Raw genomic sequence first — 26101 nt, 5'->3', positions numbered from 1 at the left:
CAAACCAAAATAAACAACTACTATTCGCTTTCACAATCGCGCCAAACTCAACAGATTTACTTACTGGCCGATTGGCGCACTGCTGGCTCAGAAGGCAACAAAACTGAAGCGAAGTGTCGCGATTGTTATGTTAAACTGTGGCAATACGATGTTGCCATAGTGGAGGCTCTGGCTTGTCAGAAGTTGGCTTTGGATTCAGTGTGGGGCTGAGCGATGCGACGTTGTGTAGAAGCTCCAATACATACTGCAGAAAACAACAATCCAATCTGGGCGAGCTGTCGTTCTGTCCCGATACGCATTTGGTAGTGAACTCGAAGAGTCATCTTTGCCCTTGCCGAACGAAGTGTAGACTATATGTGTAGATGAACTGCTTTGACATGGGCACAAGCAAAATGGGAACTGTCAAGCCAGATAGTAAATAAACAAAGTGAAGTCGCCGGTGTTTGTCCGAAGTAAAAGCATTTGTTTGTAATGCATGAATCAATTAGTTGGCTTAAAAGAAAGATATTTCTCGCATTGTTAGTAGAGAATTTTAAAACTGAAGATGTAGCCTGTGACTTAGTGGATATCAGTATATAGATTAGCTGAAAGTGTTGGTGTTGCAAGTTTATGATGTTTTGTCCGCGCTTTTCGATTGTATTATAAATTGTTAATTTAATCCACTCTTTGCTTCTTACACTTCTCTTTTCTAGAATAACTTCAGTTGTACCCCAATCTGCGCATTTTTCGCAATATACGTGGCGCTTATAAACTTGCGATTGTTAAGTATAATGACAGGTATCAGATAAGGACACGTCAGCAAACAACATTAACCGCCATCTGCCTCGATTGAAATTCTCATTAAGTCCGGAAAGTCGTTGTATATAATCTGATTCCGACCGTTTTTATTAACTTAGTTCCAAGGTACCCTTCAGTTCTTTGTACTAAGTTTGCACCATTATTGTCAGTTGCTTACTGGTAATAATCCGGCATTGTAGTAGTATTAAATACTTTCGATGCCAGTAACTCTAAATACTTTGAATTGTCTCCAGCTATTTTCATAAATTCAGCAGTTAAGTCAATTATCTTGCAGACTACAATATTCATATATGAGAACATTTATATTTACAGACTTCCTGTTGTGGTAGATTTAAGTTTTATCTACCAAAAAGCGCCTCAGATAATAATCATACTGTTTTTCTACACCAATTTTGTGTATATTTTCCTCCTCCCTTATGTTCCTGCACACCCAAATTACTCTTTCTTCCAAGGTGTAGCTTTCTTGAGTAATTTAATCCGGAGTAAACAACTTGTTAGATTTGTTTTAGTGACTTTATCTTCAGTACTGCCATCCAAACATGAAAGTAAACCTGTACTGAATGGAAAAATGTTTAAATGTAATAATGTGTCACATCCATACCAATGTAAACAATCTATTTTTCAATGAGAAATAGTTAAACTCAAGTAACTGGACTTTTCATGTAATAGAACCCATAATTTGAAATACTTTCCAATTATGGAGAGCTCCAAACATTGACTGTTTCCTCAGCTTGGATGTTTGACTTCGCTTCGATTTATTGGCAAGGTACCAGAAAAATGCAGTGACCAGCAGCAAATGGATTGTGTCCCAACTCAGATTATTCCTCAAGTGTGTGTGGCCTTGTACCACGTAGGACTAAAAGGGGACACTGAACATATTCTATACTATTATCAGAATCACTTTGTGACTGATGCTTCAGCACGTTGAGTGGTAGGGGCCAGACACCATCCAATCGCAGTTCTTTCACAAGCATCACATGCTTGCCGCATTGCCTGTTTTGTAGGTATGTGCAGCACCTAATGAAGTGATGCTTGCTGCTTGCTGACAGCACTCTTCTCTGCCACTGCAATCTGTCAGTCACAAAGTAATTTTGAGAATAATAAGAACAACACAAATGATCACATTCTTGGCTCTCAGGAGAAAGTTGCAGAAATGATGAAATATTTGAATTGGCAGACACTTCAAGATACAAGCCAACAATCATGCAAAAGCATACATATGAAGTTTATGAAGTGAAGAGTCTAGAGATAATCTACAGCCCCCTATGTACTGCTCCTATAGTGAACACAAAGACAAGATTAGTCTAATTACAATTCACACAGAGATATTTAAGCAACCATTCTTCTTGCACTCCATGTAGAATTGGAACTAATGTGCTACAATGCTGAATATATGTCATGCATTAAAAAGTAGTTTGCATATTATGAATGTAGATCTAGAATATCACAGTGGTTTATTAGGAATGTTCTTATCATAGGCAGTATGCCTTGCTTTCTTTTGACCTTTGAGCCAACTTAGTTAGAGGGGAAACTATAGTGTAATATGGACCCCAAAACATGGTGCAACTTTGCATCTTTCACATTAAGAAATCATTGCCAGAAGTGATCAGTGACAGAAAAAGTCCAGGGGGCAAAACATGGAATGAACCTTGGACTTTCTAATTTGTACTCTCACACTTATCTACTGAAGTATTTAATATTTAGCTTACAGAAATTGAGCTGAAAAAAAGTTATTTAATTCCAAATATTGTGCAAGTCCATCTGTGGTAATGACAGTGGTGACCATCTAACATTATTCTGCAAGACACATTCGGTTGTTTACACATTCGTAGTTTCAAGAAATGTATTCATAAAAAAATTCAGAGTTATATTTGAAGCCTGATGGCACTACCAGTAATAAAAGTGTTACTCACATAAATGGAGTTTTGATGCAGCCACTTCTAAGACATAGCAGAGTTACTTAAACCTACCAATATTGGACATTGTCTTTGACCTATGTTATGATGATGTTCTGGCATGTGACATTATATGAAAGAAAACAGATCAATGATGTAATTTGTTTTGCCTGTACATTACCGTTTCGTATGTAGGTTGTGGCACCAGACTGAGTAGCAGTGTAGCCCAATGTCTGTGTTTCGTTGTAGTCTAGGTTTGATTGAAACAAGCGATTTGGTTATGAGGTGATGAAGCTGATGAATGTGATGTCATGATGAGAAAAACTATAATTCTTGATATGATGTGTACATTGTGCACATTTGATTGTGAGAAGTCGTTTATGTCTGCCATCTTGACGACATCCATGGTCAGAGTTAACAGTTTGTGTGGAATGCTTCAGTTACCAATCCAAACAAATGTAAAATCCAGAAATAAGTAGAGAGTAACAACATATATAGGTACTACAAACAGAACTAAGTTGCTACTCAAATCCCTGTCTAAAGACAAAGCATCACAAAAGAAAGAAGTAACAACTAAAATACCATGTTGTTTTAGTGGTCTTCAGTCCAGAGACTGGTTTGATGCAGCTCTCCATGCTACTCTATCCTGTGCAAGCTTCTTCATCTCCCAGTACCTACTGCAACCTACATCCTTCTGAATCTGCTTAGTGTATTCATCTCTTGGTCTCCCTTTATGATTTTTACTCTCCACGCTGCCCTCAAATACTAAATTGGTGATCCCTTGATGCCTCAGAACATGTCCTACGAACCGATCCCTTCTTCTAGTCAAGTTGTGCCACAAATTTCTCTTCTCCCCAATTCTATTCAATACCTCCTCATTAGTTATGTGATCTGCCCATCCAATCTTCAGCATTCTTCTGTAGCACCACATTTCAAAAGCTTCTATTCTCTTCTTGTCCAAACTGGTTATCATCCATGTTTCACTTCCATAAATGGCTACACTCCACACAAATACTTTCAGAAACAACTTCCTGACACTTAAATCTATACTCGATGTTAACAAATTTCTCTTCTTCAGAAACGCTTTCCTTGCCATTGCCAGTCTACATTTTATATCCTCTCTACTTCGACCATCATCAGTTATTTTGCTCCCCAAACAGCAAAACTCATTTACTGCTTTAAGTGTCTCATTTCCTAATCTAATTCCCTCAGCATAACCCGACTTAATTCGACTACATTCCACTATCTTCGTTTCGCTTTTGTTGATGTTCATCTTATATCCTCCTTTCAAGACACTGTCCATTCCATTCAACTGCTCTTCTAAGTCCGTTGCTGTCTCTGACAGAATCACAACATGAACCATGGAACTTGCCGTTGGTGGGGAGGCTTGCATGCCTCAGCGATACAGATAGCTGTACCGTAGGTGCAACCGCAACAGAGGGGTATCTGTTGAGAGGCCAGACTAACATGTGGTTCCTGAAGTGGGGCAGCAGCCTTTTCAGTAGTTGCAGGGGCAACAGTTTGGATGATTGACTGATCTGGCCTTGTAACACTAACCAAAACGGCCTTGCTGTGCTGGTACTGTGAACGGCTGAAAGCATGGGGAAACTACAGCCGCAATTTTTCCTGAGGGCATGCAGCTTTACTTTACTAAAATACCATACAAGATACAAATTTCTCTTTCTCTGTAGATATTGTTAATACACTTCTTTTAGTTCTCAGATGATTGAATGTGCTGTGTAAATGTGTCAGAATTCTTAGCATCATTACACATTACATAATTTAATTAAAAATAGTTCTACATTATTCATATGCCACATGGAGTATATTGTACCGATGAAACTACAGTCAAATAAAGTCATAAGTAAACTTAATATTAACAGTTGTCAACAGGCATAGACACAAATCCCATACTGTGTGTTATGCCTTATAATAGGCTTACTGTAATCTTTTTTGCAATAGCTAGCCATAACTGTTTCAGGTCTCCATCTGTTAGGTGTAGGTTTACAAACTTTTTCTCAAATAAAGTCTTCATTATTCTTTGTAAGAGAGTAATATTATCTCTTTTTCTGAACTTATGCCCTTTTCCTTGAAGAAGAATGAATTGTGAAGGGAAATTATATTTCCGATTTGTTATTAAGAATATTTTCACTGCCTTGCATATTCTCGTAGATAGGTAGTGAAATGAACAGCAGGTCATGACAGTTTTTTAGCAGCCTATTTGAGACATTTTAAGAGAATAGAAACATAGTCACATTTGGAAGATGCTATACACATCTGCCAGAACTCCAGAATTAATTGTAGCTCAGATTTCACTTGAGTGGCCCATTTCATAGAGTACTCTCAATACAGCATTCAAAGGAGAAATAGTTTTTACCCCTTTTGGGAGCTGTGCCACGTTGTAGAAACTATATCTGGTAGACTTACAAATACTCTCAACATGTGCACATACAGACACAACACAATCAGTATGACAATTTGTTATGTCTAATTGCATAAAATGTGAATGATTTTACTTTAGGAAGGTATTCTTTATTTACCAGATCAGTTAGTAACACAAATAATCTAGAAAAATTAGCTTTGTATTTCACATGTTAAACACAATTTATAATAATGCTGTCCACTTTACATATAGTGCACAAGCTTTATCCGATAATATCTTAGGCATAGTCCATATCAATTCAGACAGGCTAGGAGAAAATCTTACCTTCATAGTGTTGGATGGTATTGAATTTAGCATATGTTAAAGTGAAGCACTAAGAAAGGAACATGTATTATTTTATTTTCTCTAAAAATGAAAATTCTGCTCTGAGGTACAGCTCTCCAAAGATGACACTGTGCATACCATTTTGAAGATGCAAATTTTGGAAAAAAATTTAAAATGCTGTATCTCTGGAACAGTTCCAGATTTTTTTTTTTTTTTTAAATTTCAAGGATAATTGCTTTATGATTACAAAGAAATCCTCCATCTGGACTTACCTGTCAAAGTTCTTTTACTATAGTGTTTGAAATTTTTTTATAATTTATGGAAACAAATTTTTTTTCAGGAATGTCAATCCATGAAATTTTGATTTTTTTTTTCTGTTGATTAGAACCATATAGTTCTACATTCCCTGAAAAGGAGAGCTTCCGCTTTTAGGTTGAACAGGTTTTATAAACAATTGAAATTTTTGACGTATGTAAAACCTGTTTTATTACCGCATTATCACATAACATGCTCATAAAAATCTAAACCTAGCCTTATTTAACATAATATTAGTTTTGAAAGATGAGTAAGAGACTCATTCCGTGCACTCTGTTTTGTACTGAAATTAGCCAGTCAATGAACTAAAAATGTGTTTCACTGCTTCAATATCTTCCTATGATATAGAGTGATACCTTCCCATTGAACCAATAGGAACTGGAGCACTTAACAGTCTTCAAAACATTGTGAACACACACACACACACACCTTCTCAGTGAATCTGAATATTATCCTGATGTTTCAGAGGTGTTAGCTGAACGAATGAAATTTCTTATTTCTTGCTCTTTAAAGTGTGTGCAATATGAGTTTGCCCTTTACTTTGAGTCCAGAAATGTGTCTTCTGAATTCCTTTCACAGTAGTAGTTTGTTTCGACCATTCTTATTTTTTTCTGCTCATGAGATTCTTCGATTTCCTCTTTGGACAAAAGAATGAGGCCTGTAGATGTGTAAGATTTCATGTGTCTCGTAAAATCCCGAGCATTCTGAATCACAGCTGTATCTGGTGTGGAAATATTATGTTTTGTGGCATGGTGCTTCAGGAGGCCTCTTACACCATCACAAGGCCCCTTCCCGTAACCAGTAGCACAGTATACCCAGTCAGTTGGCACAAGCAACTTACTTAATTCAAACAGCTGGTAACTATTTTCAAAATGGCTAGGAGCACCATCAGAAATAATAATGATCTTCTCTGCCCCTGTTTGCAGTTGAAGAATTTTGCGCATTGCCAGCAAAGCAAGTGCTAAGTCATGTCCTGTGCCATCACTTATAACTACAACACTCATGATCATGTTTTGAAAATATCACTCCTGTAAAAATTGAAACGTGGTCATTACTCCAATGATACCCTTTTACTTCTTGCGGGGGAATTACAGACCAGTTCTCAGCAAAATCACAGTGAAGCACTAACCATAGTTCTTCAACCTCTTCACACCCTTTAACTTATTCGATGTGTTGTTGCAATTTCTTCAGATGCTGGTGTGTGACTGCTTTCACTGACTATTTACCAAGTTGATCAATGAAACTGTCAAAGGCAACAGTTTTCTTAATTAGTTTATTTTCCTCTCATGTCACATACATAATTTCTGCAGAGTTATCTGCTATGTCTTCCAGGCCAAGTGTCTGTAGAGACAGCCCTCCCTTTGCAGGGCAGTCACTACATTCTTGAAACAAACAAGTCTCTCGCTTTACATCACAGACTACTAATGACTTCACATGCCCAACCAAGGTGTCTATGTCATGTGCTCCAATAAGTTCTTCAAAGTTACCACACAAAGTTCAAAATTCACGCAGTACACACCTAAACAGACACAAAATGTCTGGTGGATGTGGAGCTACCCACTTAGGTTGTAGTGCATAAAATTTTGAACTTCCCATATGTGAAGTTGTATAGTTGCTCTTATGAATTAGAAAAGTTTTTTTTAGTACTGCGTGTCGTGTACCTCTTCACTTGCACAACGTTTTGACCTTCAACTGTTACAGTTATAGTGTCCTTTTTTGTTGGCACTCTGACGAGAACAATCCCATTTATCTTCCAGATAAAATGACTGCACTATTTGAACTTGAGCTGCCTCTATAGGATGATCATAATAGAGATCTGATCTTCCAAAGACTCCTTTTACAGACCTCAAATTTCTTGATTTGTCTACCAAGTACTTTGATACTGATGGAATGTGGTTCAAAATTGTTTTCTTTGAAAATGTCTGTGGAATAATAGTTAAAACTTGCATCTTTTCACTGTAGGATGCACAATATTCAACAGCTGAATTGATATTTGTAAAAAATTGCTGGCAAGAGTTCTTTGGTTCATTTTCTTCTGAAGATGGAATTTCTATTTTGAAGAGTGTGGTCAGTTTTGCTGTAGTGTATTGATCCATAACTATAGTAATTTCTCTGCACTTTCTTGATGCGTAGAGCTTATCACTCAACTTCACTGACCACGATTTCTTAACAGGTCTAACACCTACCTATGTGGTTGACTGATTCAGGGTATTTAATTCTTCCTCTATTGATACAATATCTGGACCATGGGAGGCTTCATCTTGTTCAGATACTGTCATTGTTGTTATTCTGTCAATACATTTAGAACACAAAAAGTCATACTGGAAACATCTTCGCCTTGAAACAGAGTCTTCAAATGAGAACACTTATTCCCAAACTTAACAAAGTCTGTTTTTGTTTGTCTTATATATAACTCTTTTAAGGGTATGCAAATAGTCAATACACTTCACTCTCCTGTGGCCCCAGTCAGAAGACATTTCAAACAGCCCTTTTCACAAAACACACTGCAACTGTGTCAACTGGCAAATTCCTCACAGAAACACAGAACTCACTGGATGATCTCAGATTTCTTAGGAGCCTCTTCAGTGAAAAAATTAGCACAGAACAACTACAATGCAGAAACTTGCAGTGAACAGCCATGACAAAGAAACTGACAAACTACAACAAAGTGTAAGAAATATCTGCAACAATTAAAGTGAAAAGAAATAACTGCAACAAAGAAAGTGATCAGAAATAACTGCAACAAAGGCAATAGAAACAAACCTTGTAACAAAAAAAATTAGTGAAAAACTTCAGTAAGACAGTTGAAAGTTAAAAAAAATCTTTTTTAAAAATGTAACCTGTCCAACTTAATAATGGAAGCTCTCCTTTACTGAGAATGTAGTACTACATGGTACTAATCAACAGAAAAAATCTAAGTTTTCTGGATTGGCATTTTTGAAATAATTTCTTTTCTGTAAATCGTAAAAAAATTCAAAAGGTAACAGTAAAATAACTTTGACAGATATGTCCAAACATAGGATACCATTGTAATCATAAAGAAATTATCTTTCAAATAAAAAACTCTTAACAAAATATCTAGAACTGTTACAGAGATACGGCATTTAAAATTTTTTTCGAAAATTTGCATCTTCAAAACAGTGTATGCAGTGTCATCTTTGGAGGCCTTTATCTCGGGGCAGGAATTTTTTGAGAAAAAAAGAAAATATGTGTTTCTTACTTACTCCTGCTAAATTCAATAACATCCGAGACTATGACGGTAACCCTATGCCTGAAGTGATACAGATTATGCCATAAATTTTCACCACAATCCTGTTATCTCTGCAAAAACTCATATATGGTGTCACTCAGAAGTATTAATCAGACAGTAATAGGCAAACAAAAACTGTTTAGTATAACACAGTAAATAATACCTTTTTTAAAGTATTAGGTTTCTAGCTAACTGTATATTTAGCCACTCGTGAAGTTTGTCGTAAATAATTCACTACAGTTCAAAAGGAAAAATGAGGTACATAATTATAATGCCAGAAGGAAAAATGATATTTATTACTCCACATGAAGTTTGTCTTTAGCACAAAAATGTGTGCACAATTATGCAACCAAAATTTTGTATAACTTACGCAGTGATATAAAATGTCTGATACACAGCAAAGTAAAATTTCATAGCAAACTGAGAAAGCTTCTCGTTGACAACTCCTTATTACCGTATCACTGTAATGTGTAAAAGGTGGTGGGCAGAAATAACTTAACTCACATCTGTATATCTTTTTTTTTCTTTTTGTGAAACAATAAACATCACCTTAGAAATGTTCAGAATGTAATGATGTGTTAAAATTAATTTGATATGTGAATGTGAAGTGACTCATTCCACATCATTAGAATGTATTGTGCAAAATGGTCCATGGAACATGTAACTAGCTAACTGTATTACATTCATCTATAACTGTTTCTCAACACAGGTTGTGACTATAGCAGAGATATGACAATGAATATTTTAAATGTATTGATACACATAGCAAGGAAACATTTGTTCTTCTTTTTTATATATGTCTTCAGATCGAGGAATACATAAAACAAATTTTTTTTTAAACTGATACTGGCAGAATTGAAGCTGTGAGGGCGGGACGTAAGTCATGCTTGGGTAGCTCAGATGGTAGAGCATTTGTCTGCAAAAGACAAAGGTCCCAAGTTTGCGTCTCAGTCCGGCACACAGTTTTAATCTGCCAGGAAGTTTCATATCAGTGCACACTCCTCTGCATAGTGAAAATCTCGTTCTGGACACATTTTAAAGTTTACCTGTATAATGGGCCCATAGGCCATGGTATATGGATGAATGACCGAAATCAGCCAACCTCAATCTCCAGTTATTAGCCCTGTGAAGATATGTTTGAAACTTTGGAAGTCCTCTGTCACGTCAGTAACAGCTAACCAGATATATTTGTAATTATTCTACACTATGAATACCAAAGATAAACGTAATTATGCTTTGAACAAATATTCTATGAGTGATATCAAGAATAACAACAACAATAAAGTCAATTTCAGTATAACAGCTACATTTAGGCCAAGAAAGAAAATTATCAGTGATTTTTATTTAAATGGTCCTTGTGACCAGTGTTGCCCTTCCTTATACATCTTTATGACAAGTGTGTCTATGTTCAAAGTGTTGCTTGAAAACATTCCTGGTTTGACAAACACAAGCGTCATATTGCACCGTGACTAACTTGCAAAATCAAGTGCTCCTAATCTCATAGAAAATGTCTGGGAAATTAACATTTCCCCAGTTTGGCAGCTATGCAGGATTTAATCATCAGTGACTGGTGTCCACTTGACAAGGCATCTTGAAGAAACTTATGGGCTCTCTTCTGCATCTAATTGAGGCCATTATCAAGGTCAAAGTAGTGTGACAGATTTTTTTGGTCCAGTGCTCACTTTTGCAAAATCATTGGATAAATCATGATATCACTGTTTACTTACCAGTCTAGTTTTAACAGTGGTGGGACAGAAACCATCTTGGTGTTTACATGTGGTAATTTAGGGAAACCACAGAAAACCTGAATCAGGATTACCTAGTGGAGATTAGATCCTCCAACCTTCCATTTTGTCACTTTTTTATCTTTAGTTGATATTCTATGCAATGTATGCTGTCCATGCCATCCAACAGTCTTCTAAGTTTTCCTTGTTTTGGGCCAAAAGATGTACGTCATCTGCAAAGCTTAACATTGGCGTCTGTTTTCTTTGCAATTGTAGTCCGCTTCTGAAATTATTTCACTTCATTGCTTCTTTGATGTGTAAGTTAATAAACTGTGTGATTTTCTCAATGTCACTTATCTTTCTCAATCGTCCACGTTTAGTACTTCCAGTGCATTCTCTGACTCCCCTTCTGCCAGCATTGTTAACATCTTATTCAAATTTGCATGGTTAAATGCTTTCTCTATGCCCACAAATATTGTGAAAGTATCTTCAATTTTCAACAATATGGAAAGGATAGGTTGCTACTCATCACATAGAGGAGGCATGGAGTGGCAGACTGATTTAGCGCTCATTCTCCTACATCCCTGTTTGCCTCTCATCACTCTCTCTATATGGTAAGTAGCAATCTGTTCTTTTCATGTTGTTAATCCAGCCCAGATTTTCCATTGTCTGATTTTATCCTGAATTTTCTTTTTTCTTCCTTGCATTTTCAAGTACAAAGTTAAAATTACTTCTCAGATGCCTTTTCCATTTCTGAAACTAAACTTATTTTCATGCAATACCTCTAAAACTGTTCTTTCTGTCTTGTACATTATTTTAAACAAAAGTGTGACATGTCAGATTGATTGCCTGATTGCTTCCAATTTTATCTGCTCACACTATCTTAGGAGATGTGATGATAATGCCTACCCTGGTTTCTTTAGCTCCAACAGATTTTAGAAATGCTTAGTTAGTTAACCGTGTCCTGCTGTCTCAGCTCTTTCAGCACTTTGTTGAACTGTTTGTTCCACATCACCTTCATCCTCTCAGAGTAGTTGTTCTCCATCATTTAGACATTTGATACACTGCTTCCAATCTATCTACCCTTAAAAGAGGATTGTCAGGTATACTTCATAGAACACCTCCTTTACTTGCTACTCTATCCAAGTTGCTTTACATGTGTCTCGTGTCTATTTCACTTTACCCTGTTTGCACTTCCTGTTAATTTCAAGTCCTAAGGTGTCAATGCTGCTGTCTCCCTGTTGTGCCCCTAGGATTTTCATATTTTCTTATTTCCTGCATAAGCTGGAGTATTTCCTGATTTATCTCTGGTGTTTATCCCTCTGCTTTGGCTGTCATTAAATTTCCATATCCCATCACATGATTTATCAACATCTGTGTTTTCCTGTGTATTCTCTGTATTTCCTCCTCATCAGCTTGTGACAAGGGCTCACACAGTGGTTCTTAATATTGGTTATATTTCATTATCAGAATAATAATTTAGTCAATGTGTTACCTGTAACTCACCTGTTCCCATCTTAATTTCATAATAATACCAGTACCGGATTACCTCAAAGATCGGAAATGAATTGAGTCATTCATCTTGCGGAAACTAAATTTTTCAGTCTGCTGCCTTCTTTAACATCCAGTAGAAGTATCAGTGTGGTAATTATATTTTCCATAATTCACTTTTCCATGGCCCCGTCTTTGTAATGCATGACCACTATCTAGGCTGCCTCAATGCAGCACATTGCAGTACCCATACAGTCACTGTGGTAGGTAGTTGCTTAGATGGAAAGCAGCAACTATGAAGGCTTATGAGTTACAGCCAAGATACCAGTGAAATCATAGTTTTTGTACAGAAACAGTGAGGAGATCATCAGTTATAATTCTCAGATGTTTTAAGGTTTTTTAAAAATAATTAAATGTGGACTGCTGTCTAGGAGGATGTGAGTGAAAACAGAAAAATATATGGCATTTGTTACCCAGTAGAAGATGGACAGGAACTATTCAGCAGTTTCATTGGAGAATATTTCTTCTTTCAAGCTCAGTAGCACACCAGATATATTTCACTTCAAAAAATAAAAACCAATTTACAATATAGATTGACAAAAATCATTTAGGATTTAATTGTAACCTTTTATTAGAAGTAATGTATGCTACATGAGAGATGTTTGCATTTTCAGTACCATTAAAAGAAAAAGAAACACATAAATATGACAAGAAATATAGCAGCAGCAGTTAGAGAACAACTAAAATCGACAGTAACACAGAAAAAATTGTTAACATTCTAGGGAGTTTTTGTGCAATCAATATATAAGCAATAGGTAAAAATCAATATTTAATCCTCATTTAACCATCTAGACTGTTGTGATATAAATCATCCTAGTTGCGTGCATAATGACAGGTTCAGCGGTCACATTTAATTTGACTTTGTAGAAACTGGAGTGATTTTATTTGAGTTGACAGTGATTTTTAGGTGAAACATTTAGGTACTGCAGATGAAAATATGCTTTTTCAAAAAACATCATGGCACACAACCTAGGTTATATGTATGTAGGAGTCTCATGTGTCTTAATGCTCCTGGGAAACCTTATACAAACATACTCTCCATAGTGAAGCATTTGAAACTGAAACTTGTGGTTTCTAATAATGGTAATGGTGACTGAGTAGAGGTACATTCAAAACAATTTCATTCTGGTGATGTACATATGTGGAAACACATGTGAAGTTATCAGGAAGCACGTCAATGTATTGATTGTTGTTTACAGGTGACACCCGGCTCATCTACACCCTGCAGAAGGAAGTGATAATTTTTATTTGTCCCTGTTGTGAAATGAACTGTTAAAGTTGGCGTCAACATCGGCTTTTCCACGTCAGCTATTATTCCATCCAATAGCTGTCGTAAGTCCAGGTCAGTCAAAATGAAGTACTGCAGTCTATTAAATTCATTTAGTATGGGGTCATATGTACGTTTTGTTAAAGTAGTTGGCGCTGCAGGGTAATTGTATATATGAAACAGTATGTACTGGCTGTGAAATGTACCATAACTTTCAAACTTTATTTGTGTAATGTACTCTACCACTTTTGTGTAAGCTTATAATGTACTAGATTATTTGGTTGTAAGAATCACTTACTGCAAGCTTCAGATATTCATTTATGTTTTAATCTGTGACTAGAAACTTTTGCTGTTTCAGAAAAGTTAGACTTAGTGCAGCTTTTTGTGGCATTTCAGTAGAAACATTATTTTAAAATTTCAGATTTTTCAAAAATGTAAACAAAACAGATGTTTTTGATGAAGTCATAGAATAAAGCCATTTTGTTTCCATACATTCAGTATTTTAGTTACAAGGAAGTCAGCAATTTGATGTTAAAAATGAAGTAGCCAAACAAAAAAGTCTTTTAATACATGTGGTTTCTGGTTCTATCACAATGGCATCAGTGTTAATACTGGATCCATTTTAAAGATATGTCTGTGAATCATCACTCTATACTTTAGTCTTTGCTGTATTGTTTTCTGCTATCTTATATTGTCCTGCTGTATTAAAATCTTCATTACTTCTATGGTGATGTTAATTTACATCCCACCTGGAGGTGCAAGGTATAAATTCACTTTGATGATTTGTTGTTGGCACATTAATAGTACAACATAACTCAAATGAGCTGATGCTTGCAGCTGTCAGTCACTATTTACCCAAGGCCTATCATCAAGTCGCAGAATTATTAGTGCATAAAATTTGGAATTTTCTTCTAATTTTAGTGCATCTGCGTGAATGTAATTGACTTCAGCTTGCTTCTGTTAAACAACTTTTTGTCTACTATTTGCAAGAAATCTTTTATGAGTCATTTTAGTTTGGTGTTGAAGGTATTGTTACAACAATTTTATCATGATATGTATTTCAGATCCCTTAAAATACTTCTTATTCAAACAAAGGTGATCAGCTGGTATGAGTTATGTGAGCGCAATAGCCATATAATCAACACATTAACTCAGTTAACCAATAATGTGTTGGTCAGCATTTTAGGAGCTGATCACTCTTTAACATTATTGTTCAACAGCTCTCTGGCAAATCTGAAACTGACTCTCCCTCTGTGAACAACATATTTTTGAAACACTTTATTTTCATTTTCATATTTTGCCACATACTAACACCTAAGAAGGTAAACAACACATAATGCACTAGTAATGTTGTTGAAGGGTGTGAGACAAATAGTGCAATAGGAGGGAAATTTCAACCCTTCAAATGCAAATCCCATTTGTGAATTATATAAGAAAGGTACTAAAAGTCACAAAGAAAATAATTTAAAACATTATAAATTTAAAATACATCTAAGCTTGAATATTTTTCTAGTCTCCTATGCAAAGAATTTACCATTCTGGTTGAAGAATTTATCATCTATGAACTACACTAACAGCTCATTTTCCGGTTTATTTGTCAAATGATAATACTTTTCTTGTCAGATGTTTTTCAGTGTCCCATCATCTGGAGAAGTGTTGATAGTTAGTTTGTAGGAGATGCTTTCATTAATTGTGCAGCAGTACGTGGCATATATTTTAAACCGTTTTCCCTTGTAGGTTATGATTTGATGTTTACAGATACCTTGTTCTGTGTTTTTCATTCAGATAATAAATTCTAGCGCTTTGATTTACTGTGATCAGACACTGTGCTGCAGAAATTCAAAAACTGTGTAGTTGCAATAAAACAAACAGCGGTTATGAAATTCTGTGAAAAACAAGGAAACACTATTGATATTGTACTTGCCTGACTGTTTAATGTGTTTTATTTTTGAAACTGTGTTCATAAATTGGGTGGCTGTGAAGATATCTTTGGTATGGAGCAAAGGTCCACAATTATACGGTATCCAACAATGATGAGTATTAAATAGGTTTGAAAGCAGTAGTTAATAATTATAAACCTACAGGTGCCATTAGAGTATCTGTTCCACCAGGTAAACTAGAAGGAGAAGCAAAAATGCATTTCTGTACCCTGTAGAGAAGTTGTGTGGGGAAGGAGTCTCCCACCTACAGATACCTCCCACATGCTTAGAGCTGTTCTAGAGAGTTTTGAAAAATTTAGATTTAAATAAAAAGTAAGTATAAACTGCTAGACCACACAGAAATAAATTATAATTGTGACTGCAGCGTGTTACTGAGAAAAAATTCAATGAGTTTTAGTGGTCCCACAGATTCCATTAAGTGCTGATTTCCTCAGAGATGTCATCATCTTAACACTACTTACATAAAAGAGAAGTATACAGTTTAAACAAAGAAACATTTAGGATGGAATAAAAAAAATATAAAAAGGCTAGATTGCTACTCATCGCATAGAGAAGGCATTGAGTGGCAGACAAGTGCAGTGAACAAAGACTGCTAGACATTATTTAATTATTGGACCAAGACCTTCATCAGAAATATACAAAATGCACATTTCACACACACACACACACACACACACACACACGCGCGCGCGTATACACTCGGCCACTTTCATCTCCAGGCACAGAGATCCAACTGCAACTGTGCCTGAGGGAGCAGCAATCTTGGGTGGGGTAGGTAGTGGGGGTTCAGAAGAGGTGTGGACCAGAAGGGGAGAGGGATAGCTGGGAAGGGCTGGGAGACGATGTTACCATTGCTTGTGGGAGCACACAGGGACGGGGTAGGGCAGGTAATGGACTGAAAGGTGCAGCGTCTGGAGGCTGTGCTTGGGGGAGGGGAGAAAGTAGAAGTAGAAAGGACTGTGCAGGTTTGCTGCTGGCATGGTGGAATGAGTGTGTAGGGCTGAAGGGGCAGAAGCAGGTGGGGGATGGGGACTAATGAAGGTTGAGGACAGGGAGGATACGGGACTGAAGGATATGCTGCAGGGAGAGTTCCTACCTTCACAATTGACTGCAGCCATGTGTGTGTGCATGGGGAGGGAGTGGGGAGACACGTGCGTGCATGTGTGTGTGTGTGTGTGTGTGTGTGTGTGTGAGAGAGAGAGAGAGAGAGAGAGAGAGAGAGAGAGAGAGCGGGGGGTGGTTCTGAACACACTTCTTGGATAAGGAATCAATAATTATTGTATGAAAAGTATTATGTATAAATGCAGTGGCGTGTTATAATTATTGAATTGTCACTTGACAGAAATATTGGATTTGACAAGCTAATAAGAAATAAATTGATAATTAAAGGTTTTTAGTTCATGGTTGTGTGTGGTTTCATTACTGGCACATCAGAACTTCACTATTGGCTTTCTGAGTACCAATGCAAGACACAGTTGTTAAAATATCTCCCACATGTGTTCACAAAAGATGTGTTACTAAACCAGTACCTAACACAATTTCATGACATATCCATGCTGCCTTTTGTATCTGCTCCTCTGTTTTCAATGCAGTTTTAACATTTCACCATGTAGGCATGTAATATTATTTCCTCTTAAATGAGGAAAACAGATCCTCAAGTCCCCTTCCCCACGCAACATTTAAGAACAATAGTTTTGATACAATTTATATTAGAAAAAAATAATACTTACTTCCATGGATCTGTTCAATATGAGTTGGCCCATATGTCTAATTCTCACTTTTGTTATAAAAAAGTTCATTTTTCATAAGATATCAGACAAAGTTTATATTAATTTCCAGTTGAGTATATGCTGCTAATAAAATATATGAGGAGTTCTTGGGCAAATTGCTACCAGAATATTTTATCTGACATACTTAACATTTCAACAAGAGAAAGAACTGTCAACACACGCACACTGATAGACTGCCAGTGGGAGGCTGATAAGCTCTCACTTTATAGCTGTGATCTTCCTCCACCATTTCTGTTGTTAGCTGCAGAGGCAGAAAAGGCATTATGTTAGAAGTTAACAACCTGGTGGCACACTCAGTTTGCAATCATTATGGCCAGCATGCCATTCCTATGTCCTTATTGTTTGATATCTGTGTTTTGATTGTTCAGTTTTGGTCTTGATCTCAGCTGCTGTTAAATCAAACAGGACGTGCAAATCCTGGCCCTTCAATTACTTAACAGACAGCAGAACTAAAGACGAGAATTCAACAAACTGCAAACTTGAACAGTAAGATTCAGTTAGAAATGGTAGGGTGCTAGATAGTGAACTGAATGTAAAGGAGTACGAGGGGTGTGTGTGTGTGTGTGTGTGTGTGTGTGTGTGTGTGTGTGTGTGTGTGTGTGTGTGTGGATTCAGTTAGAAATGGTAGGGTGCTAGATAGTGAACTGAATGTAAAAGGAGTACGAGGGGTGTGTGTGTGTGTGTGTGTGTGTGTGTGTGTGTGTGTGTGTGTGTGTGTAGGGGGGGGAGGGAGGGAGGGGGGGAAAATCATCTAGGGGAAAGGTCTGCTGCATTTAAAAGTGTAAAATGTGTTGCAGTATTTTATGTCAAATGTATTGTATAAAAATACGTACAACATAAAACAACTTTGCAGCATTTGGAAAAAAAAAAGAAACAATTGGAGCTTCAGTATCTCGGGACAAACCAACATTTACAATTATTGTTAAAAAAGAAATGTACCCATCTAGTAAGACTGCAACATCATAATTAGTTTGTACAGTTTTTCTTCAACTTTAAAGGTATTGTCTCAACTATAAAAGTCTCCCATATCTCTGATCTTTTATTCATTGGTCTTTTTCGGAAATAATTTTGTGCACTTCTCACATACTTTTTGTTACTGTAGGTTCTAGTCATTCTCGCTGATGAAATAGTGTCTGAGAAAGTTGCAGGCAATCCACAGAGTATAGCAGTTGTCACACAACAAATATGCTGACAGCTGTATTCACGTCTCATAGCAATTGTGCAGCAGGCAAGTAGATGGATAAGTGTTAACTGTGTGTGTTTGTTCTTAACGAATGCAAATGCTTGGATCAGGAGAGTTTCAGGACACTCATTATCAGATTTTTCATTTTATTGCAAAATTTTAGTTTCTGCAATAAAGAACTGCTGATACACAGAGCTTGGCTCTGCATTTAAACAGTTGTCCTGTGTTTCAGAATAGTAATACAAAATGATATTTATGAACATAAGTTTTATTATCTGCACTAGTCCTCTGCACTTCAATCCCTTTCTGCATGTACATTTTATTATCTTCTATTTCTCTGTTTGTGTGTGTGTTTGTATGTTAAACCAATGAAAATTCAAGGTGGGTACATGATTTGACTCACTGGCATTGAAAAATCACTTATTTTAGTGTACAGAGCACACCAAGATGAATATAGTATAAGTAGAATGCTTTAAATCTATTGATGAACAACTCTGACTGAACGGGTAATAAAATTCTTATTCTATGTGACTTCAAATATTTTCAAAATTCAGGGTTGTCACTTTAAATTTACATGTCATTGAAAAATACAAAGCAGGATGAAAATTATACAACAGTATAGGTTTTGTTTACTGTGCATTGTGCTTGCATACTCATGAAACATTTTTAATGGTTGAGAACAGGAGATGAAATATCATGTAGAGAATGACTGTGAAATAAAAATAAATGTGTTTGTGAAATTGTGCAACCCATTGAGTACCTTTATTTTTAATGAGACTTAAAAGAATACACATACACAAACACAAATAATCATCTATTAGGACAAGTGGGTACACTCCATCCATATGTGGAGTGGGAAAGCAAAGGACATTTATTTTTTCGAAACGGTAATCAAAAATAAAATAATATTTTTATTAAAATTAATTATTCCCATAAAACGTGACAGCAGCATAACAGCAAGAAATAAAAAAAGTTGTTAAATCTTAAGGTTTCTGAATCCAAATGTCTGCCTCTGAAGCAGAGAGGAAAGTGTGAATAAAGTGACTGGGCATTGTGGAGGGAGAAAAATTGGAAACTGTTCTAACGTCATGCTTCCACTATGAGAACAAGCCTTTAGTTCAAAACATCACTTGATTTGTGACTTCAGTCTTTTATGTTGGTAGGTAGAGGCTCTTACTTTTCTTTCGTGTGCATTCCACCTTTCAGTTTGATGAGCAAGGGCTGTACCTTATTATCTTTAATTATTATAACATTCCACACTGTCTTTTTATTGGGACAAAATGATTTATTTGCTGTTATTTAGTTCTTCATATAGGAGCTACCATAAGACTAAAATTATTGAGTTTCTCATATCCATTTTCAAGGAGAATAAGGTTAATGTAAGACATGACAGCAATATTTGATTGTATGGAAAATTATTAACAGAATAATGACTATTATAGTTAACAGCATAATGAAACAGTTTATTCAAAAATAATTATTCTTAATGCAATAACAAGATTGGCAGTAGTCGTAATGCGATATCAAGTTTGGCACTAGTCCATGTAAAGCACATCATCCGATCATGCACAAGAGTTAGTTCAAACAGTAAGGCCTGTGGTGGAAGGTGACTAGTGGTAAGACAGATAAAGACTAAATGAAACTGAATAAAGGGAGCTACAAAAAATCATCAAACATGTACACCTACATGACTATTCTGCAACTCACAATAAAGCACCTAGCAGAGGTTTTATCGAACCACTTTCAAGCTGTTTCTGTACTTTTCTGCTTTTGAACACCTTGAACAGTGCATTGGAAAAATGAACACTTAAATGTTTCCATGTGTGCTCTGATCTCTGTCGTTTTATGACAATGAACTTTTCTCCTTATGTAGGTGGGTGCCAACAAAATATTTTCGCATTCGGAGGAGAAAGTTGGTGATTGAAATTTCATGAAGAAATCTTTCCGGAATGAAAAACGCCTTTATTTTAATGACTGCCATCCCAACTCATGTATCATATCCGTGACACTGTCTCCCCTTTTTCACAATAATACAAAATGGGGTGCCCTTCTTTTAACGTTTTTGACGTCTTCCATTAATCCTATTTGATGCAGATCCCGTACTGCTTTCCCAGTACTCTAGAAGGGGATGGACAAGTATAGTGTAGGCAGTCTCGTTAGTAGACCTGTTGCATCTTGTAAGTGTTCTGCCAATAAAATGCAGTCTTTGGTTCTCTTTTCCCGCAACATTATCTCTGTGATCATTCAATTTTAAGTTATTTCTAACTGTAAACCCTAAGTATTGAATTGAATTGATAGGCTGAAGATCTGTGTGAATTATCATGTAATCAAAATTTAGCAGATTTCTTTTAGTAATCATGTGGATGACTTCACACTTGTCATTATTTAGAGCCAATTTACCACTTTTCCCTCTGTACAGATGTCTTGTGTAAATCATTTTGGAATTGGCTGGCTTTGATCTTATGACTTGATCAGATAGTAAATGACAGTTCATCTGCAAACAATCTAAGAGGGCTGCTCAGATTGTCTCCTAAATTGTTTATATAGATTAGTAACAGCAGAGGGCCTATAACACTTCCTTGAGGAATGCCAGATATCAATCGTCCTTTACTCAATGACTTTCCATCAGTAACTACAAACTGCGACCTTTCTGACAGGTAATTATGACTTCAGTTGCACAACTGAGACAGTACTCCAAAGATGTGCAGTCTGATTAGAAATTGCTTCTGAGGAACAGTGCCAAAAGCCATCTAGAAATGTGAAATCATTTTTAGACCACATGTCAACAGCATTCATTACTTCTTGTGAATAAAGAGCTAGTTGTGTTTCACAAGAACCATATTTTCTGACAATGCTGACTATTTGTCAATATATCATTTTCTTCAAGGTAATTCATAATGTTTGAACAATATATGTTCCAAAATGCTACTGCAAATTGATGTCTGTGATAAGGGTCTGTTATTCAACGGATTACTGCTATTAGCTTTCTTGGGATTGATGTGGCTTGTGCACCTTCCCAGTTTTTAGATATAGACCTTTCATCAGTGTAAAGTTTGGAGTTATTGTATCAGCATACTCTGAAAGAAACCTAATTGGTATACAATCTTGACTGGAGGACTTGCCTTTATTGACTGATATAAGCTGCTTTGCTACACTGGGGATATCAACTTCCAAGTTATTTATGTTATTGTGTTTGATTTGAATTCTGGATCATTTACTATGTCTTCTGTGGTGTAGGAATTTTGGAAAACTGTGTTTATTCCCAGTATTTGCTGTTCAGTAGTAAGAAGAGATGCGCTGAAAGAGCAGATTAAACAGAACATGAATCCAAAACTTTGTAATTTGTAAACACTGCTCTTATCTGGTCTGGGACATGTTTATAATGTGTCAGAATGTTTCAAAATTGCATGCACTTTGCTGTGTAATGAAAGATTCATTCTGGAAGCAATCAGGAGATAATCGTGTAGCCATTCTTCTGCAACATCCATGAGTCAAACAACAGAAACTCCAGGTAGGAATATCAACAATGTAGGAAAAGTCGAATTGCTACTTGCCATAAAGAAGAATAAAGAAGACACGTCAAATTATTGCAGACAGGCACAATTGAAAGATACTCACATGTAGCTTTCAGTCACACACACACACACACACACACACACACACACACACACACAAGCAAGCAAGTACACCACATGCACACACGACCGCCATCTCCAGCATCTCAGGCCCGAATGCTGGAGTTCGCAGTCATGTGTGTATGAGGTGTGCTTGCTTGCTTGTGTGTGTGTGTGTGTGTGTGTGTGTGTGTATGTGTGTGTGTGTGTGTGTGTGTGTGTGTGTGTGTCTTTTACTGACGAAGGCTGTGGCCAAAAGCTACTTGTGGGTGTCTTTTAATTGTACCTGTCTGCAACTGGACATATCTTCTTTGTGGTAAGTAGCAATCTCTGTCCTTTACTACATTGTTGATATTTCTTCCATGAGTGCTAGATGAGATAAGTATGCAGGAAAGCTCCTGTGAAGTTTGAAAAATGGGTGACAAGTACTGGTAGAATTGTAACTCTGAGGATAGGTCATGCATATTGCCTGAATAACACAACCAGCAAAAGCATTTCTTACGATTGTCAAGATTTAGTGTTTGTGTCCTGGTCCAGCTCACCGTTTTAAATCTGACAGGAAGTTTTGAAACTGTGCTCTGTTCACTACAGAGTGAAAGATTCATTCAGGAAATGGTATGTTTATAAACAGGGTCAGAAAATCTGAGAGAAACAGAATAACAATAGAATGACTTATATATAGAATGGAGTAAAGCTTAAAAGTGAATTCCATTGTAGACCTATAATCTGTGGCATAAGAACATAAGAGATGAAGAAGTAGCACCTGTATATTGAGCACATTCAGTATGTTTTTGAATGTGGAACTGTATGTTTTTCTGACTTTGATTATGTCCCTTCTGAGTTTACTGTTTTTCTACATATTCTGAAATTAAATGAGACTTCATTACACTTCAAGACCTACCATGCAGCTCAACAGACATGAAGTTATTGTTTCTTTCTGGCCACTTTTACTCATTAAAAGGCACCATAATCATTTACATCATCAACCTCATCATCATCATCAGCAGCAGCAGCCATTTGACATTCGCTACAGGGTGAAGGCCTCTTGTAAACTTTTCCATGGCTTTCCTGTATTTTCTAATATCGTCTGTCCATTGTCAATTAAATTTTGGTCAGGCCTATGGTCTAGTGAAGAAATTTTCAGCCTGCTAGTCTTCACCTCTCAACAATATGGGGAGTTGCCAGGAGTGACACATGGTTCAGATTCCACAGTAACCTGTGGGTCTCCTTTCCCTGCTTGGATAAATAGGGTAGAGTAGGGACCCACAAGTCACTGAAATGGTGTCCAACCAAATGACTTGCTTCTGTCATAGAACCACATTAAATTATTGTTATTAGATCATAATCTTAGTCTTAGACTTCTCTTATTTCTTGGAAACCAGTAGCAAACTTCCTTATTACAATTCATATACCTGATTACAAGTTCCTGTCATGTCCCATATCATTTACATTATAGCCAAAATTACGTCTCCCATTCCAAACTTTTTCCTGCTTAATTTGTTTACTTCCCTGTTGATGATAACTGTAGTGAATATCGTGGAGTTTATGAAGAGAAGGCTGGCAGGTCTACAATTTTTTTTATGTCCTGTCTGTGTCCTTCCTTACTGAGTAGAGTAATTGAAACATTATTCCTATGTCCAGTCAGCTTGTACGGGTGTCCTGCTCTGTACTAATGGCAAGACATAACTCTGTGGGAGAGACAGAGGTGAAGGCCCTCAGCATTTAAACAGTACCTTCCAATGATTGATGGTGGAGGGGGGAGGGGAGTGTGAGGAGGAGGGGGGGGAGCTGTTTTAGATATAGAGGGCATGTGTGAATAAGGTCTACCAGAATAAACAGCTGCAGTTTGACCGATGCAAAGGAAAATGCAGTTAATGGCTGTTTCAAAAGAAAAGGAAGTTTGCCGATTGCTGAGATGTGGAAGAACTTCTGTGGTTCACAGGCATATTTCTAATAATGGATGTGTGTCTCTGCCAGCAGGTATGGAGGTAATACTTTTGTAAAGAACTACCTCATATGGTGTGAAGTTTTGAAAATCGACCGTCACTGCAGGTGGCAAACACAGGACTTTGATTTCTGTACCAGCATGCAAGAAGGAATCAGAGTCATGTAGTAGCCAGATCAATGATGAATTAAAAACAGACATGGCAATGATTGCCACCAAATGGAGTGCATCATGAAGTGTCATTATTTTAAAACTATCAACGTACAGACTGTACTATAGACAAAAAAACTGAAATGAACTCTGTATTTAATGGAAAAGCAGAATATCTTAACAATGATGTCATGACAGAAATATTTGACAGAAAACTACAGAATCTACAGAAGAAAACCTGGACCATAAGCCAGAAGAAATTTGCAGCAACTTTTCACAGTGTTCTGTACCAATAAGCAAGGAACTGACCCTGGAATTAACATTAGTTCTCCTTCTGAAAAGCTGTCCATTCTACTCAGACACTGAAACGTGCAAACAAAAGATGTACATTATTCAACATAAATGATTCCTTAAAGATAGACAACTGAAGAAATCTCAAGAAGGTGGAAGCATTGTGTGTTGGGGATAATTTAGAGTCAACTGTAGAAACTCCAAGCAACATAGTAAAACTGCTAATGGTGGTTTCAACATATGAATTAGAAGAGAATGACAGTTTTGAGAAATAGTTAGCTTCTTCACACTCAGCACAGAACAAAAACAAATAGTAAAAGACTTCCATAACTGTGTGGAGCCTTTGACCTTAAAATTGTGTTCACTTTCTTCAAGGAACTTTCTACGAAAAAGAAAACATGGTGATGGGCACCCAAGGCCCCAATGAATGTCAGCTGGACCACACTGCCTTCTCAGCATGAAACTCCAGAGACAGTGTGACCATAGTAGTTCAGAAAATACTTCTGTATACCAGGATACTTCTTGACACAAACAAAATTCAGGTCTATTCCATTAAATAAAACAAACAAAAAAAGGCTGCATCTGACAATGATATTAAAGTTAAACCCTGATAAAGCTGCAAGAAAAAAGAAAGGAGTTTCAAAGTCCACTATAAAAAAAATGGAAATCTGGAAGTATAATCTGGAAAAATTGCCTACTACAGTCAAGGAAATTGCATCATTACAGTAAACACTCGTATACTGGTGGTGAACAAAAAATTGCAATGAGCTAACTGACAATAGATCAGAAGCCCATAAACCTTTGTATGTGGCATATTAAAGTAATGTTTGCAAAAAGGGAAGAAAAATTTAGGACAAAAAGACAGTTAAGATCATATAGCAAGCCAAAAGAAATTTCATCTTCAAGAATTTCAAGGAATTGAGAAAGAATTTAAGGAGAACAATAATACAACTTTCTGCAAGACTGCAAAATAGCACTTAAATGGGCATCAATCACCATGCCTGAGTTTTCAAAGAGAGGAGGAGAAAAAGCTGGCAGTGAACAAAGAAGAAAATTATGAAACCTTCACCAGTTACTTCAAGAAATTTTTAATTTCTAAAGAATCTGATAAATGACCAAGAATAAGACCAGAACTAGAGTCAGTCCCACTAGATGAAAGGTAATTGTATTAAATAGTTGCGGAACCAAAGAATAATAAAGCCTTAGGGAAAGCTGTTACAGCAGAGTTGGTGAAAAGTGGTGGTTCAATCACAATTGCAGCTTAAAAGCAAGGAATGGAAAAGACCTGTGAATGTGAAGTGATTTATGGTCACCAGACAACTGCTCTGATTTATCCTATATCTAAGTAAGATGATAGATTGGAGCCCATTTACTATCACAACATTTCAATCATTCTCATAACAAATAAAGTAATGTCCAAAACACTGCAGATGAAACTGGTAGAGCAAATAGAGTATCAGCTTGGGGAGGATCAAATAGGCTTCAAAACAGGAAGAACATTTGTGAAGCAGATCTAAAACATGAAGAGAATACTGGATAATTATTTCTGCAAAAAACTGGTGGTAATTTTTGTTCTTGTTGTTGTTGTTGTGGTCTTCAGTCCTGAGACGGGTTTGATACAGCTCTCCATGCTACTCTATCCTGTGCAAGCTTCTTCATCTCCCAGTACCTACTGCAGCCT

General features: G+C 36.6%; 1 protein-coding gene across 1 annotated transcript in view; it reads left to right on the top strand.

The window, feature by feature from the left end:
* The first annotated feature begins 394 nt into the window (after positions 1–394).
* Positions 395–26101, top strand: part of LOC126248157 (sodium leak channel NALCN) — a 394425-nt gene continuing 368718 nt past the window's right edge. Inside the window, exons 1-3 of the mRNA XM_049948905.1 lie at positions 395–452; positions 13440–13582; positions 18340–18465. Coding sequence (XP_049804862.1) covers positions 18423–18465 — 43 coding nt within the window. The 5' untranslated portion in view covers positions 395–452; positions 13440–13582; positions 18340–18422. The remainder of the gene's footprint in view (positions 453–13439; positions 13583–18339; positions 18466–26101) is intronic.

The sequence above is a fragment of the Schistocerca nitens genome, chromosome 1 (assembly GCF_023898315.1).
Source record: "Schistocerca nitens isolate TAMUIC-IGC-003100 chromosome 1, iqSchNite1.1, whole genome shotgun sequence".
Classification (NCBI taxonomy): domain Eukaryota; kingdom Metazoa; phylum Arthropoda; class Insecta; order Orthoptera; family Acrididae; genus Schistocerca; species Schistocerca nitens.
Note: the sequence above shows the minus strand (reverse complement) of the source record. Positions and strands in the feature narration are given on the sequence as shown.